Consider the following 18,958-nt stretch of genomic DNA (forward strand, 5'->3'; position numbering starts at 1 on the left):
TTCGACATGAGATCGAGCTGTTAAAGTAGGGTAAAGAACATTTCAGACATTGAATTAATGTTAATAGTAGAATAATAATTAGAAGAATAATAAAAAGTTTTGCGCGGGTATTGATGCTGAGTTTAAGTAAATATAAATATTTGCATTTTAATATTTACACTGATCGTTTAAGCTTTTTTTATAGTAATTCTACTACGAAACCGGCAATGTTCGCCGTAATTTAGTTTTGTCTGGCGCTGCAATCGCGGGTATTACAAAACAAAGTAATTTTGCAAATTATTGTGTTATTAAAAATAGAAATAAACTTCAAAAAAAATGAGTAATTACAACAAATCACGTCTTATGTAATTAAATAAATGCAAATGAAGACTGTAACACAAGCTTTTAATTTATACTTATGGCTTCAGTCAGAAATTGAGTGACGATTAAGATAAGTGGTCTGTTATTATTCAAAAGATTACGCACTTACATATATGATTTGAACAACTTTATACGCCCTTTTTACATACATACATGGTATTGAAATGGCAAACAAAGTTCTCTTTTAAAATTTTTAATGCAATGAAGAAGAGATTGAAGAAGATACTGCTATATGTATTTATGTATATTCTTATAAATCTAATCAATAAGTTGATATCGCTAGTTTTCCTAGTTGTCAAATTATCTGTGTATATGCCAAGCAGCAAACCTGCTTGTCTTGAGGGGTTTTGAAATGAACTTTGTATACTTAGCCAAAATGACCATTAGAGGAGGACTGAGAAGAAGAGCTGTTTTGTTTCTAAGTATTTCGAAGTCCAATCACTAAGTAGATATAGCTATGTTCTCCTAGTTGTCAACATATCTGCGTATTTGCCAAGCATTAAACCTGCTCGTCTTGAGGGATTTTGAAATGAACTTTGTATACTAAACCAAAACGACCATTAGAAGAGGACTGAGAAGAAGAGCTGTAATGTGTCTTTTTTGTATTTTTGCTTAAAATATTAATTGAAGATTAAAACACTATATCCAATTAAGGAATATAGTGGTCTATAGATTACGCGTTTCCGAAGCGAATGTTTAATATAACAGTTTGAAAAATACAACTTTTTTTTATAACGGTAACAATGTTTTGGTCATTGTAGAATTTTAAGTTTATTTATTTTTTTAATTAAAATATTTTATTAACAAATATTATTCGACTATTGGAGTTTTCGATTAGTAAATCCTGGTTATTTTTTTCAATCGCGATGCATTTTTAATGCACCTTTAGTGAAATCATGATATTCGATTGGTAAATCTGGAGCATTGATAAACACTCGAGATTAATTTATAACACTCCAGATCAGTGGTTCCCAATCCGTGATTAAAAATGGTTTGTGAATTAAATTTAACAGGAATGGATACATAGCTTAAAGTTTGTCCACTAAGACCTTACTTACTTGAAAATAAGCAAACAAAATTTGCAAGTATTCATAAAACTATTTTATAACCTATACAATGCACCTATGCACTTATACAATTCATTATACATTATACCAAAAAAGCCCAGTTCGAAAAATTTGAGGCTCTTCGGTTTCTTTAAAACAATTTAAACCTACGGTTGTAAGGTTCCAGAAATAGAAATTTAGAAGGCTTTGCAAACATATTTACCTCAGAAGATAAAGTTCGCGCATTTATTTGTAAACTATAATTATGGATGGGGAAAGTTGGCGAAAAAAATTGTGTGCACTTTTAGATGACCAAAAATACGATATGATCAGTATGCATATACACGACAACATTAGAATATATACTGAAAGTACTGGCACGTAATATGAGGAAAGTGAATCCAAAAGTATCCAAAAGCTTCTTCGTATATCTTTTTGGCTTTAATGTTGGGGAAATTGCTGATGAAATCCAAGAAGAAATGCTTGAATTACAAAATGATAGAAACTGCAAAGAAATTTTTAAATCTGTTTCGCTTGAGGACTTTTGGTGCAAAAATGCAGTTTGATATATTAAAACTAACGATATTGCCTTGCAGTATCTGACACTCTTCTTCACGACTTCTCCTTTTTTTTGCTTTGATTGTAACTAAGAATAAGTCTCGAAATCGATTAAATGCAAGTACTGAGATGAGAGTAGCTTTAAGCAATACTATCAGCCCTAGGATTGCAGAGCTAGTAAAGTAAGCTCAAAGATCTCATAGAGGATTTTTCACATCAAATTTTTTAAACTTAGATTAAATCCAGATTTTCCAATTCAGACACCATTTTTCTTTTGTAAATATTTAGCACAAGTCATTTTGACTGAATAACCTAAAAATTACTTAATGGAAATCTTTCTTTAAGAATATTTTTTATTATTGCGAGTTAGCAATTGTAAATAAATATGTAAATTAATGAATAAGTTCAATGTATATAAATGGATAAAAATAATTGAAGAATGAAAATATTTTAATCTTTTTAACTATTACTTAATAAACAGCCTATAAAATTAAAATAAATTTAAAATTCTTTGTGTATAAGTAAATTTGTGTCTGTATCTAAAGAGAATTTAATCTTTATTAAAAATGTATATAATATTACTTCTTATTCACTATTGATTTAAAAATTGTTGACACATAGCAGGTATTAATTACTGTTTAGAATATAAGTGTGGTTCATATCTAATCAAAATAATTGTTTTCGAAAATGCATGAGTTTACAGACTTGTCGTTCACAACCAGTAAGGAATAATGTAATTATTGCTTAACTTATTAGCGAAATCAGATTTCTGAACAAAGAAGAAAAGAAATACCCGTGTGTTGTTCAGAAATTTTTATCAAGACCTCCATAATACAAAACAGTTAGGAAATAGTTATTTCATTTACATAAATTTTTTTCATCCAATCTTTCTTTGTGCTTAAAAACTCCAGCTTCTGCAGCTTTATCACTGTTACGACCTCATAACTATATCATGGTTACAAAGCCATGCCTTCAGTATATTGTTCAATGACAATACCTGGACAATAGTGGTGGATGGCTTGCTTTTAAATTCTAACAGTCTATTATTCTAAATTCATTCGCTTATATACTATTTATATCTTATTTACAACTTCTGCGACCATTACAATCATCATTGATATTAATAAATTTTGCGATTTTTGCTAGTAGTGCCATAAGAGCAGAGCTGCTATTGCTGCTGCCAATGGAATTAAGATTATGTATTATGTTGAGGCTAGTTGAGTCAGTGCACTTGAGCATTTTACTCTCTATTAACTGCGAGGTTTCTTCATAAACCCTTTCTACGCTGGATTATTGTTTATCATCAGACTAATCAACAATTGACCTCAGATCTGCATATCTCCACGAGGAGACTGTAACCATTCTGAGATTTGATAACGCGGTGTTGGTTTATGTATTTCTTGATCGGATCGGTCTTGAGGTCCCTGAGGTGTCATTCGTCCTAATGTACCATGGCATCTTCAAAAATCATAATTAATAAAAGTCTTTAAATTATAAAATTTTGAACCTGTTGAATAAATATGACTTTAAAAAATCACTCCATGAATGTAATGAATGTACTACACAGACTCTAACGTCGCGGAGCTGTAAAGTCTCAAACTAACAATAATTATTCTTGATCGCAGAGTGTTTTAAATAGTATGTATTTTGAAGACATTGAAGTTGTGAGTCATGGAGACATTGAAGACATAAGTGATGAGAAAAAAAAAATATGTAAGCCTCAAAAGACGTTGGAAAGTGACGATTTTTTTCCGCTTATAATCCATTTACTGGGTCTCTTAATTTAATTAAGCTATTTTTTAATTGTATAATAATAATAGATAATAATTTAGCTTTATTTATTAAGTTAAATCATAGCGTGTTTTATTTTTCTTACATAATTTGTCTATGGAGATTTAACTGTATAGTTAGTATAATTGTAATTATAGCTTAATTTATTCATATACTAACAATAATATGATGTCAGTGAAAATTTAGTCTATAATTAAAAATAGTAGGTTCCATGTGCATCAAATGTAACTATATTATGTACGAGTATTTACTATTTTAATTTAATTAATATTTATTGTTATTTTTTTTTTCGTATGGTTTTTGTTGGTTCAATTGTATTCAAATATTTTCTTAAAATTAGCATTTATTTTGCATAAATTCACGATACTTCGCATTTTTAATTTGTTTACAACATGTTTTCGAGTTCTAAACAAATTTTGTGGCATGGAGGGAATTGGGAAACAACCAAGAATAAAAACAACTGCTTAAGTTGAATGCATTTATGGACTTTACGGACTTCTACGGAGGGTCATGGGTCTGCAAATTGCTTTAAGTAGTTGTGCTCGATTAGTCATTTTATGAGTTTTACTTTATTTAAATTATACTATTTTTATTTTTCCGTTTAGATAGAGTTTTAAAAATAGTTTTTGTCTTTTTTATATGTAAATAATTATTTTTTACCTGTATTACTTTAATAAATATTAATGAAGTAGCTTAATGACTTCCACTCGGGTTAAAATAATTACTTAATATATAATAAAAACATTCCAAAAGTTTAAAAACTTGGTAGGAAAATATTTTTAATCTATTACTAAACAGTAATTTATATATAAAAAAGAAAAAGATGATTCATGAAGTTAACACTTTATTTGTATTAGTAATTGTTAATAGTATTAATAAAAAATATTTATTATAATTGAAGATTCACTTTTCAAAATTTTTGTGAAACTTTATTATTACAATTATTTTATTTAAATAAATTATATACGTTCTTGAAAAATGTTTATTCCCTATCAGAGTATTGGCTTCAGTTTTGGTCTCTTAGTGAAGCGGTAAATATTAAGAAAGAAATTGAAATAAGTTAGGACAAGTCGCGAATATCAAACATTTTTACTATTATTCAAATATGTATTGATGATATATAATTCTAAAACAATAATTTTAAAATCATAATTTCAACATATTTTGTGAAGAAAAAATTATAAACTTGTTTTTATATATAGAATTACAGGGTTATCCAATTAGTGGCTCCAAAAATTGTCGAAAATAAAATAGATATGTTATTGAAATTTTGATCACATTTTTATTTCTTTTTTATTTCAGACCTAATAGTAAGGTTTAAATTATTCAAATGTTGTTTCCATGACATCTAGTGGTACTGGATCTACCTTATGTGGTAATATTCGATAAGTTGGAACACATACTTCGTAATTACTTGACCATAACTTGATAGTTGTTCAGTATGATGCTTCAAGGAATCGAAAGTTTGAAGTTTGGTAGTGTAAATGAGATTACTTGCGTAAACTTACCAAGAAAAGTCTAGTGGTGAGAAATCACATAATCATGGTAGATAATATAACGCAACTTAATTTATCATGTCTATTTGTGTCAAAATAGGAAATTTTGTGTGGCTAATGAATCTATTTTTTGAAACCATATTAATATTATATGACTGTAGATCACAATTGACAATTTGTCTTACATTTTGTTAATTTCATATCGTCTATCATATCTCCATACCAACTGGTACACCATACAATGTCTTTTAGTGAAAAGCAATGTTTCATCGTTTAATACTTGGTGATTTGGAGACAGTTTCATATGTGACAACATAGTTTGTTTCCAAATTGTAAAGTGCTAAATAAGTAAACTAAATAAACGATTATTTTATAGTGATAAAAACGTACTCTATGTGCATAGTGCTAAAAAGGTATATTAAGATCTTTATTAAGTTTGTAACGTAGTGAATGGAAGAGCGTTCATATAGTTCATATACTGTATAAATGGGTGTATAAAATAATTATATTAATATATGTATGGTATATAGATATATATATATATAAATATTTATATTATATTAAAATATTATGTGAATATAAGTTGTAATTTAACGTCAAATTTTGCAGACGGAAGTGACTATTATATTTAATAGAAACTAGTATATTTCATAAAGAGGTTTCTCGAACAGTAGTGAACTACAACAACAAAAATTCAGTTTATATTATTTTAATTAATTAAATTTTTGACCATACTGTTTCCAGTATTGCCAAATACCCATCATCAGTGGTCTTGGAAATAATCCTTGTGTTTAATTATTCGTAAATAATCTTTTAAGACTGGAAGTACCTGGAATCGAATGCGTGTCCTGCCAAATTTGAAGCTCAGACACAGCACATTAAAATATTAATATAAATATCGTTGTAATGTATATGAACTAATAATTATATTTATACAATAAACAAAACGAAACAAATTCATTGAGCCATGCTCAATGTCTATATCTATATTTATACCTATATGTGCGTTTCACATAGATTTTTTTGAAAAGAGGTCTTTAATCTTTCATGACATTATCAAAAATGTTTTCTAAGTTTTTAATTTGTTAAATAAGCTGTTTAATTTTTTTAAAATAGTTGAGAGATAATTACTTAAATTTGATGAAATCCAGTTTGGAACTCTCTGAACTGGAAACCACAATGAATATCAATATCTTTGTATATATGAATATAATAACGATTCTGTTCTTACAATTAATAATGAATTTTTTAGAACACTGGAATGCCTTATAAGCTTAAGGTAAATAATAAATAAATAACATGTTTTTCTTACGCAAATAAAAACACGTGTAATTACAATTAAAACTTTGAAATTCCTCATGCTATACAATAGCAATATTGTTTAGCAATTATTAATATTTGCATAAAGGTGATAAATAAATAATATTGTTATGACAGAATTTTCATTTGTTTTGCACCTTAACTTTTATTTACTGCATATTTCATTGAAAATTATTACTATTTTCTTCTAAGTTTAACTGTTTAGTTTATGAACATTTCAGAATGGAGGCCGATGCTATAAACGCGTCTACAGACTGCTCCGACTATGTAGGTGTGCTAATTACTTTAAGATAAGTGTTTCTATTTCTAATATAATTTAAAATTTTATCTACAACATAAATTAATTATTAGCTTTGTTTATTGCAAATCCTTCAAATTTTATTTAATAGCTTTACAAATTTAATTATTCGCTTAATTTTTTCGTGTAAACATGTTTATTGTTGCCAACATTAATTGCTAGTAATAAAATATAACACAAAAAACTATTTCACATAATAGCATAGATATTATTATTAGATATTATTACTATTTAGGCCGTGTGAGAGTTCGAGTGAATTGAGGTAAAGTAAATTGAAATTTTCTAAAGATTTTTTGCACTGCACTTAAGTAAATATTTATATATTTATTTATTGCATTTATTTATTATTTTTGGTTAAAAGTTTTTAAATTTATTTATTAAATATTAAAAATAAATTTTCACGATGGTAACACCTAGTTTACCTAATTTTTATCTAATTTACCCTACTCTAAATTCTGGTAAATACCAACATTCGCTGTCATACTTACATAATTTACTATTTCCCTTAATTTACCATTAATTTGCTCGAACTCGCACACGGCGTTAATATTAATTTGAGTAAACTATATAAAATATAGGAAATATATACATATATACTCATATATATGTTTAAACATACTAGAATGAATTTGTATCCTATTACTTATTGCAAACCACAGTTTTTTATAAAGGAGTTATAAAAAATTATACACAATAATTATATATTTATATATTGTATATAAATTACTTTACCTCCTAAGAGGAGCGAAGGGCCGCACACGTTTCACATTTTATTGGAGAAGATGGCTTCTTGGAGCCAGGTACAAATAAATTGTATGAAAACAGGACATCCATTTCAATATTTAGTGAAATTCGGGGTGGCAAATAATCATCTTTCCGAAAAAACTTTAAGTCAAATAAATCAATTATATAACTTTATTCTATATGAATTCTAATCCACATATAATGTCTTTTAATTTATGATTAATATATTTTTGTACTTAAATGGGTTCAGAAATTATGGTGGTTGAAATTTGAGTTTTTAAAAATGTTTGATTGCTTTTTCAGCAAATCTTATTTATCACTTTTTTTTATTCAAAGGTTCTCAATAAGATTGGAGACATATTAGGTATTAAATGATATAATAGACTACGTATAGAATATTTTCCTAAATTGGTTTTTTGGATTGACGGTTTTCTGAAGTTCTCTATATTATCGTTCTTTGAACATTAATATTACATACACAGCAGTTTACACATATAACATTTATACAATAATTTTTATAAACTGATATAAAAAAATGTAAATTATTTTTTCATGTCAAAACTGTTAGTGGATATATATATCGACAACTAAGGGTATTGTTACCATTGTTGCCTCAAATTCAAAGTATGGAAGATAATTCACATTTGAATAGTATTTTACAAAGTGGTTCGTGATAGATACTAACATATATTTAAAAAAAAGTCAAATTTCGGAAACTAAATAACTTGTTTGTATTAGTTTTCAATTCTTAAGGGGCGATCTTTACCAATATCGTTTAAATTATTGTATAATTAACAGCAGATTTAACCGCTGGTCAGAAATCTATGTCTATGTAACTGCGTCCACTCTTCATTTCTTTTAAAATTTAAACTTTATCTTAATTTTTTTTGGATAGTTAGGCTTTAAGACTGATAAAATTCAATTTTAAAAAGTATTGGATTTTTAGTTAAAGAAAAGATTTATTTCCTACTTAATATATGAATAAAAGCCAATGTGATACATAACAACAATTGATAAAATTTTATAATATCATCATCAGTTAATCAATGAAAGTTGGTCCAATAGTTATTTTTTCACTTAGTGAACCTAATCATAGCTTCTTCAGTTAAAAATGAACAGATGCAGTTTCTGGAATAATCTAGCAGTAAAATTTAAATAAAAAATCAAAATACCACAATTTACACGTAGTCAACCATTACTACTAAAAAATAATATCCAGAGAGAATTTCCTTTTCTTACTTCTACGAAATTTTGACTGATACATATATATATATATTTATAGTTTAAATACTAGGGGTTGTAATTTTGTAATGTCTTTGTCACACATGATTTCTGGAATGAGGTATCGGTATTAGACCTATACGGTTAAACTATTAACATTTCTGCATTTTGTATTCCTTTAAAAAAGATGTTCTGTATTTCCGATATAAGTTGCATATTAAATAATTTTAATACAATGTTTTATTGTGCCGTTTAAAAATTAAGATACAAAGCAAAAACAAAGTGGTTAATGAATAAGCCACTTGCACTACAATGGTGCTAAATCTTAAAACTGATCTATTGTAAATGATTTTTGGAAGAAAATGGAAACCTTTAGACAGCTGTTTATTATTTACAACTGTTGCGAGTATTAATGAGTAAATTTAAATATTTTTAACTTTTTTTTTAATAAAATTTTTGAAGATGCCTGATAACTTAATAATTGTGAAGAATTTAATCTTGTATTAAGGAATTTTTAGTTTCTATGTTCAATAAAAAATATATTCTATTGGATTTTATTTCAAATATTTGCACAATATACATACCGTTTTCTCCGTTATCACGGATAAAGCCTCAATAAAATATGTACTTTTATATACATTTAAATACATATACAATAGAAAATGCTCATCAATAATTTTTTGCGTCATTCATTGGTAGTGATGCCCAGTTATACTTTAGCACTAAAAGATGTTCTATTGCAGCATTCATGACAAAAGAATACACCTATACATATTACGGCCGTGTGCGAGTTCGAGTAAATTGAGGGGAACAGTAATTTATGTCGGTATGGCAGCGAATTTTGATATTTACCGGAATTTCGAGTAGAGTAAATTAGATAAAAAGTAGGTAAATGAGATGTTACCATTGTGAACATTTTTTTGATTATTAAATAAATTAATTTAAAAACTTTTAACTAAAAATAATAAATAAATGCAATAAATAAATATATTTTATTATAAGTGCAGTGCAAAAAATCCAGTGCAAAATTTCAATTTATTTTACCTCAATGTTCTTGAACGCGTACACGGTCTACATTACCTTTATTGCAAAGCTTACTTACCTTACCTTACCTTTATTAATTTACTTACTTTTCATATGTTTACTAGTTTAGGCAGTGCTGCCAAGTTATTCTTAAGCACCAAATGTTCTTCTATTGCAGCATTCATGTCAAAAGAATACACCTATGCATATTACATTACCTTTATTGCAAATATTATTATAACTTTTCATATATTTTTATTATTTTTTATTAATATTATTGTTATTATTTATTTCCTGAAGTGTGTTATCTATGTTAAGCAAGTCTTTATTATTAAAAAAAAACACCGATTATTTCTTCATAGGGTACAAACAAAAAGGATTTGGTAATGTTCAGATATATTTTTATAAGTTACATACGTAAGCAATATTATATATATAATAAGATAATATTGTAAAATAATTATTTGTAGTCTGTATATTTCCATTACATTTGTATTTATTAAACATGACCATTTCAATTTAATCGAAATAACATAAAATCATTACTGTTTGTCAAACGAATATTTCGTGTGACATCTATAAAAACTTCAAAGTCAACAACGCTGCCCCATGCTTCTTTTTCAAAAGAATCGAAACGAAAACAGAGCTTGGCTAAAAGTAGAAAAAACAATTGAAAAACTCTTCCGCAATTTTTATTGGGCGTGGGTAGACGTGCAGGGAAGGTGAAGTGTGTGGTGTTTATATTAGCATACTAGAGCATAACATAGCGATAATAATAATAAAAAAATTAAATAAAAAATAAAAAATAGAAACAGTATTAGTTTGCTGACAGTTGAGTGCTGCAGCGAAAATCGACGACGATCAACAGGCGACCCTGAGCGAGGTGTTATTATGCCTTAACATTTGTTGCTTAAAAATATATTAACAAACTTAACAAAAAAACTTACTCATTTGATTTTACGCTCGTGAGTAAATAAAAAACCAACAATAATAACAACAACATAGAATAACAAAACAAGTAGAAGCAGAGAAGCAACAGCGCTAGCAGCAGCAACAGCAGTGAATTTGAACGAAACGTTGCCACAATTGCCATGAAATGCATTGCTAAGCATTTATTTGTTGTTGTTTTATATTGTTAATATGGCCTTTGTTGTTGTGTTGTGTACTTCCAAAGCTTCAAACTAAAATAAAAGTAAAATAACATTTAACGCGACGCTTTTATGATGACGATGCGGCGACACGAAGCAGCAGCGAGTACCACACCAACAACAACAACGTAAACAATAACAACACTGACACTGCCACACACAGTTTTAATATACGAAATTAGTACAAATCGTGATTTCAACGGTGAATGATCATTTACGTATGAGCTGCAAACGTTGCGGACGGAGGCAACGCATTCAACGCAATCAACGCCAGCAACAAACAACGTTAACAAACGCAACGATAACAGCAACAACAATACTATATACGTATATATACAACATATGTATGTGAAAACGACAAATTGCAGTCATCAGCAAAAAGATAACAAACAATTATTTAATTTAATATAAAAAAAGTTTATACATTCCTTCCGCCATATACGAGTACTTTTTTGACTATACACGACGCTTTTATCAGCATTCCGCCAGCATAAACAAATTGAAGCGGCAACATTGTTGCATATTCAGCCAGCATGCAGAAGAACAGCGATAATAAAATCCCTGTTATGTCAGCTATTACCACAGCAGACACAAGTTCACCTACAACGGACAGGATTGAATGGTCCCGAACTACTATACTCAATTTCATAGAAGATTACCGTCAGAAACGTGTGCTCTGGGATCCGAATACTAAAGGTTATCACATAAAGCAAACGAAATATGAAGCGCTTAAGACACTTGGCCAGAAATATGGTACCGAAATACGTTCCATACGTAGCAAAATAAAAAGTTTGCGTTCCTCATTTCACCGCGAACATGGCAAGGTGCTCAGTGGCCGACGGAAAGGTGTGCATTATCAGCCCATGTGGTTCGCTTATGAGGCAATACGTTTCATATTAGATGGTGAGCCAGTACGTGTTGGTGATGAAGAAATTGATGAGAAATTCGTAAAGAGTACAGGAAAAATAGTACGTGTAGATGAGCAACAGGCGAACGGAGTGGATAGTGAAGAAGGTGCAATTATTGAAAATGCCAGTAAAAAAAATGAAGCAGAAAGCTGCCAAAAACAAAAAATGACAAATTCCAAAATAACATACACTGCACGGGCTGCAGTGATACCTGCACTAACACATGAATTAGATTGTGTAAAAACAACAACAACCACAACCACGGCAGCACCTTCAACAGCAACAACATTCATACCAATGACGACTATACCAGCAATTGCAGCAACAGCAACAACAACAACAGGAACATATTCATATGCTGATGACAATAACTTTGTTGCGCGTGTTGCTGGTGTTGGTGTTGGTGTTGGTGAAATAGTTGGCCGTAACAATTTAACAGCGGTAACAACAACAATGACAGCAAATGAGGAATTCGCTGCGGTAAGTGTGGTAATGATATTGATTCTGTATTTGTTATTGTTATTGTATTTTCGCATATAATATAATTTATTTATTTATTTTTGTTATTAACATTTTCTGCGCTGAGTTTTATTTATTTAAGTTGTGTGCTTGCGCTTGTGCTTGGAATTGCCGAGTAAAGCGCGCAGTAAACGAGTGGTTCAACTTGTTCGCTGCTTGCTGCTTGCCTACCCGACTGTCTTAAGACGTATCAACGGCAGAGGCTAGTCGGGGCAATTATTTTTTGTTTTTTTTTTCATCATATAAAAGCGTACGTGTTTCATGTAGCAAACGACAATGCTTTTGTTTGTGGTTTACTACTGCACGCGGTCTTAAAACTGATAAGCAGCGAAAAAGCATTGCCGTTTTTTCGCTTTGGTTTGTTGTTGCTTTTTTTTGTATTTACATTTATTACTTTTGTTTTTGTTTTTGTGTTTTGTGTTGTGCATATATTAATAATGCTGGGTTGCATCAGATTCTTCACATTTGAACTTGCTAAGCATACAATGTTTAGAAATGTTAAACTGGTTCCTGAGTTTTCTTAAAGTCTATTTATTATTTTTTCCGTTTTAATTTGTCATTTACAGACGCGTTCCTATAATGAGAATGATGTACAAAGTTATTGCAACATTAGAGCTGAAGATGTCAAAACCGAAATTGTAAGTACCTATTAGCTTCTAATATATGTACATATATTTAGTTTTCATAAAATGTTTGTATTAGTAATTTTGAATTGGGTGTGAAGCAGGGCTTCGAACCGGAACCGGACCAAAAACCAAAAAAACCGATATTTTTATCGGAGCGAAAACCGAAACTGAACCGATATATTTTTTTTGTTTCGAACCGGAATGGAAAAATTCAGGGCTTTGAACCGGACCCGAATGGAAAAGCGAAAAAACCGATATTTTTGTCGGAGCGGAAACTAAAACCGAACCGATATATATTTTTTTGTTTTGAACCGGAACAGAAAAATTCAGGGCTTTAAACCGGAAACCGAAAAAAACTATATCGGAGCAAAAAACGAAACCGAACCGATATATTTCTTTGTTTTGAACTGGAACGAAAACCGGTTCGACGTAAAGCTGACCGCTGACAGAATAGTCCCTAAGATATTAATATGTAATAAACAAACTAAAATACTTATTCCTCTTCGTAGAAACCTATTCCTTTTTTGAACCGCCAAAGTATTACTGCGGAAAGGGTATCTGTTATGTTGGAATTTTAAACCATACTCCTCTGATTTATGATCTGTCTGTTACGATCTGTCTGTCCTACTTATTAACGAAGTTTCTGCTTCTTCTTCTTGGGTTTAATTTCTTCATTGTGAAAAATTTATTCACATATGACCCTATCATATATAATATGTAAATAATCACATTTTCATATCAAAAATATTATTAAAAACTCAAAAAAGATATGTTCACATAGGTAACCTATGTTTAGAGGTTAGTGATATAGATATCAATATAAGAATTTGAAAGTACTCGAATGAAATTTGTCAAAAATTAACTACTACTATTTCTGTGCAACTCATACCGAATGTTAACAAAATACAAAAAACTATACAATGGAAAAAAATAGGTTTTATTTGTTCAGTTTATAAAGTTGCTGTTGGATGGATGTTGTTAGCTAATTTTAACTAAAAAAAATTATATTATAATTTTTAGTTTATTTTAATGTGAATTATTTGAATTTAAACAAAATAATGCAGTACAGAATTGCTATAATAATATTCATCTGTGTAACCTGCTACTTGTAAAACATCCAACGCTCTCTACATAATTATGGGAACTGTAGAATTTCTATACATTTGAGAAGGTTTCAATCTCGTTCCATTTCATCTTCCCCTCTACATTTGATCAGATTTTTAAAATCATCAATATACATAATTTGACGTGATATAAAACATCTAGATCTGCAGAATTATCTTTTTACAGTCATGTGTATTTCTAAGTGCTTTTTTCGCACAGTGTTTTGAAATCTTATTTAACTCTGCAGATCCATCTGTTTTGTAGTTCTCTTCTTTATTGTGCTCTCACAGTTTACTATTAACGGTTCGTAAAAAATTGTAGATTATTTATTTATATGTCTGTATAACATGTATAACTGTTATATATAATTATATTAAAGAGATATATCTTATAAAAAGCAATAACTAACCAAATATACACCTTCCTCTGGAATATAGCAAGTCTACTTGTGTCAATTTGTCTGATTCGAAACCCTATCCAAGAACTGTCTCCAATTTTTTTATCTTGGTCTTCACAGTTTTAATTTCTAAGCATAAGTTCTTAGTAGCTCACATTAACTACTTAGATTCTGATCTTTAAGATGTTGAGTTGGATCAAGAGCTTACAAAGGTGTTTAATGTCTTTTATATTTTCAATACTTGCACCGTCTGTTGTTATGCATGGTGCTGTTATTGTAGATACTGTAATCCTATGTTTTGTTTTTATTTATTCTGTTACAGGCTAATCAGTGATAACATTTTTAGTCTAGTTTAATCTATTATTATTACCGCAACTTGTGTGTCCACCTCGCCGATTATTTATAACGTGTAGTTTAGAACAAAGTTAAAAAGGTGGACCAAAATTTTAGATACTTTTTATATATTGTTCATTTAACTATATTATTCATCAACTATATCGTTATTTATTATATATAATATTTATTTATCACTATATTAATTTAATTTAATAAACTGATTATTTCTTCAAGTATAAATTATTTTTAAAGTATGATCCTTATGAATTAAAAATCACTAAATAAAATATAATATTAAACCGATTCTAATATATCTTTTTATAAATTTTTTTTGTGATAATTATTTTAACAAATCTCAAGATTGAAGGCGATATAACTGATTTATCAATATGTGAACGTCAGCGTGCTATAACTCCCAGCTCTTATAATTTTTATCAACAAAAGGATTCTGCAGCCTTAAATAAGAAACGTAAAGCTCATTTGCATTTGGATCCATATAATGAAGAAGATGGTCCAAGTACATCAAAACAAACCAAATCTAATGAACATTCCATAGTTGAAGTTAATCAATGTGATTCTCATAGAGCAACAACGCCTACAGATGAGTATGGCGTGTTTGGTGAATACGTTGCCATAACAATACGTAAACTTAAGTCCTCTAAGTCCAAAATAGTTGTTAAACACTTAATTAACAATTTGTTATATGAAGCCGAGATGGGAAAATATGATCAAGGCATTCCCTCTACAAGGGAACCACCGCAATTGTACAAAATGTAAGAATATTTGATAAAATCAAAAATATTAATAATTACATATAAAAAAATATTAACGTAATATAAAGAAACAAACATAGCTTAATATTGATGTTATATAAAATTTTAGTGATAATGCTTTGATCACTAGTCAAATTTCGTATTTATTCAGGGAAATCAAATCAAGTGAATAAGTGAAATATATACCAATTTTAATGAACTCAGGTGCCTTTATATTAATTATTTTTTAAATACTATTAAATAGTAAAATAAGTTGTTAACTATATGCGTACATATGAATTTGTACATAAAACTTTGTATATGATACGATATATTAATTTATTTAATAAATTATATATATCGCTTATTAACATATTTAATAATATTTTTCGATTATAAATGTATTAATTTGTTTTACATTTGTTGATAAATAAAGTGTTTCTGTAAAATACATATGTTTTTTATACTAGTAGAAAATATTTAATTTAGTTAAAATAAATTGTAGTACTGATGAAAAACCTTTGTCTGGTATACATTATAGTGTAATTTATTTATTTCTTTGTGTTTAACACAGAAAATATGGTACCCTTCTGATTCAAAAAAAAAAAAAATTACTTTTTTAACCCTTCATCATATTGCAGAAATTGAGTGACGACATAATTTTGGTATAGAATCTTTAATATAAGTCAAAACGCTAATGGTTGGAAATTCTACATTATCTTCGTGTAATTTAGAAACAAGAGGAATATAATACGGTGGCTGGTGTGTTATTATTTTGAAGCACAAAACCTGATGAAATAAAGTAAATTCTAAGCTGAAATGTTTCTATAAGAACAGAGATCAATATTGATTCAAAATTCTATGTAAAGGGTATCTAAGCTTCGGTAGAGCCAAAGCTAACATATTTACTTGTTTTAAAGTTTATTAATATTATTAATAGTATCGCTTACACTCTCCCATTTTATTCGATTCTACTTGCTTATTAGCTAAAATTGAATAATTCGTGATAAAGCTTATTATTTATTTGGATGAGGTAGTTTACACATGCTATGAAGAATCTTTTTATCAGACCTCCTCAATACTTTATAACGATTCCAAAAGTCACAGATAAAACCAAAAAGTGTAAAGTTTGTATAAAACACTTTGGGATAAGAAAGACAGTTACATGTCAAGTATGTTTTAAATTGTTCACAAGTTCAAAATCCATAGTTTATTCAGAGATAATAGTTGGTGCCCGACACATGCTTACCTAAAGGTTAGAGAGCTATGGCCAGCAGACTATTCATTAATTCATCATTTACACAAAGCAGGAAAATAAAATATATTTTTTAAATTTTTAAGTAAAGAAGGTTGATTTCAGCAAATCAGAGGTATCTAGATTAATATCTGTCTTTATAGGGCACTGAGCCATAGGATGGTATGGAGCTAGGCTTGGCCTAACCTGTGACAGCTTCTGTAATGCGTGTCTACAAGCTATCGAAAAAAGGGCACCGGACACCAGAATACCTGCTGTGTCTATGCCCAGGTTTGGCTAGAACTAGGCTTAAGTTCCTGGGAATCCCTTCTTCAACACACTCTTGCCTATATAAATGCTTCTGGTTGATTTTAGCTTGATCTCTTCTTTACTACTCATTATTATAAAGATTTGTGGACTCAAAACGACTTTTTTAGCTAATTGAAGAGGATTGGATCTTCCATCCACCAAAACTGACTAATTAACTAGGGCTGATTAGGAATATTACGTACTCATTCAAGATAAATATTCCATCACAATGTTGGATATTGATGACCTAAGCGTTCGTTAATAAAATACAATTTCGGAATTCAGCCTTACACTGTTACTAAAAAAATTTAATGTAATCAAATTAAGATTTGGTCGTATCCATTAGCATAAGTTGGTTTATGAAAGGACTTTTAGGTATCATAAAGTTCTGTTAAAGTTGTAGGGGAGTTTTTGTTTGTTTATATTGAATTGATATTCAACTGAAATGAATATTTTTTGTTAAATAATATATATTATTGTATAATGATATCAAATATATGTATGTGATATATAAACTAATTTATATATTTTAAACTAATTTTATATTATATATTTTATTGATAAAAAACAAATATTTTAAAAAATTCTTCCATTTTTTTGTTGGATTTGTTTGTGTTTTGTTTAAATATCTTTTGTTTTATATGTCAAATATGTTAAATTTAGTTAAGTATTTGTTAAAGTTGAGTCACTCTAAAGTTTATCTTGCTAGTACTGTTGTTATTGCTGTAACCCGGTTTATGAAGGTAGGCATGTTGCTGGTTGGGGTCGATGAAGGTAGGCATGGGCGTGAAGTGGGATATTATTGAACATTAACCTGGGTCCAGACTTAGAAACCTGACCACTTACTTTAATGTGGTAGGTATAAAGTGCAATTGAACAAAGGTTTGTGTGTGATGTGGGACAGGAGAACAGATGGGCGACGAATGCATCTTGGACGGAGAGCTCTACAAGATATGGCGCTATTGGGATGTCCATCTGTATGGCACGCCAGACGGTATTGCTTGGACAGCAGTTGATTATGTGCTTTTACAAGAAGTATTTTCGATTCTGCATGAAGATGGTCAGCATGCATCATGCGATGGCAGCCAGTTGCGATTCGTATTGCCTTGTTTTGAAATGATTGGACGTTAGTCAATCGCGTCTTGCAGAGTTGTGGGGTCCGTATTGAAGCTGCTTAGGAAGCAATAGGACGAGCTATTGTTTTGTATGTGCTTAGAAAAGGCCACGATGGAGATTGTGACGTAACATTTTTGGTCTGAAATAGGTTTGTGTACGAATAAAGTGAACGCTGCTATAACATGGTAACTTTTGATATTATTACAACATTTCAAATGTAGTTGTAGTAATATTAGATAATGAACTACGAAGAAACAGTTTAACTAATAATATATAAATTGTTTTGATGTCTTATCATACGAACGTCTGTTTGTTACATAGACTTTTCAAGAAACAGATAGTTAAACTTTAATCTCTTATTTGCAGTACTTACTGATTGAAGTAGAATGCATTTAATTTATATATAATTTAGTTTAAAAATGAAGTTAGTTGTCGTAAAATCAAGAAGCTTTATCTCGTAAATGTCTAATGTACCTTTTATTTCTAATGAAAACATATTAGGAGTAATTTTGCAATTTATGCTAAAATAAATTCGCATAAGGCTTATGTTAGTATCGAAACTTAGAGAAATACCTAGTATGAAAATGTAGTTACCATAAAGGCCATTAATAGGTGTGATGGATCTGTTATCGATTGCAAATTTTATTTTATA

At 29.1% G+C, this 18,958-nt stretch overlaps 1 protein-coding gene across 2 annotated transcripts; it reads left to right on the forward strand.

Moving 5' to 3' along the window:
• Positions 1 to 10,396: 10,396 nt before the first annotated feature.
• On the forward strand, positions 10,397 to 15,697 carry LOC119682175. 2 transcript variants are annotated; one of them, XM_038095541.1, is made up of 3 exons: positions 10,397 to 12,402; positions 12,999 to 13,070; positions 15,256 to 15,697. In XM_038095541.1, the coding sequence occupies exons 1-3, from the start codon at positions 11,539 to 11,541 to the stop codon at positions 15,670 to 15,672; spliced, it is 1,353 nt and encodes a 450-aa protein (XP_037951469.1). In that variant the 5' UTR covers positions 10,397 to 11,538; the 3' UTR covers positions 15,673 to 15,697. The 2 variants fall into 2 exon arrangements, with proteins under 2 accessions (XP_037951469.1, XP_037951477.1); XM_038095549.1 differs by having other exon boundaries at positions 10,399 to 12,393.
• The last annotated feature ends 3,261 nt before the right edge of the window (positions 15,698 to 18,958 follow it).

The sequence above is a fragment of the Teleopsis dalmanni genome, chromosome 1 (assembly GCF_002237135.1).
Source record: "Teleopsis dalmanni isolate 2A chromosome 1, ASM223713v2, whole genome shotgun sequence".
Taxonomy (NCBI): domain Eukaryota; kingdom Metazoa; phylum Arthropoda; class Insecta; order Diptera; family Diopsidae; genus Teleopsis; species Teleopsis dalmanni.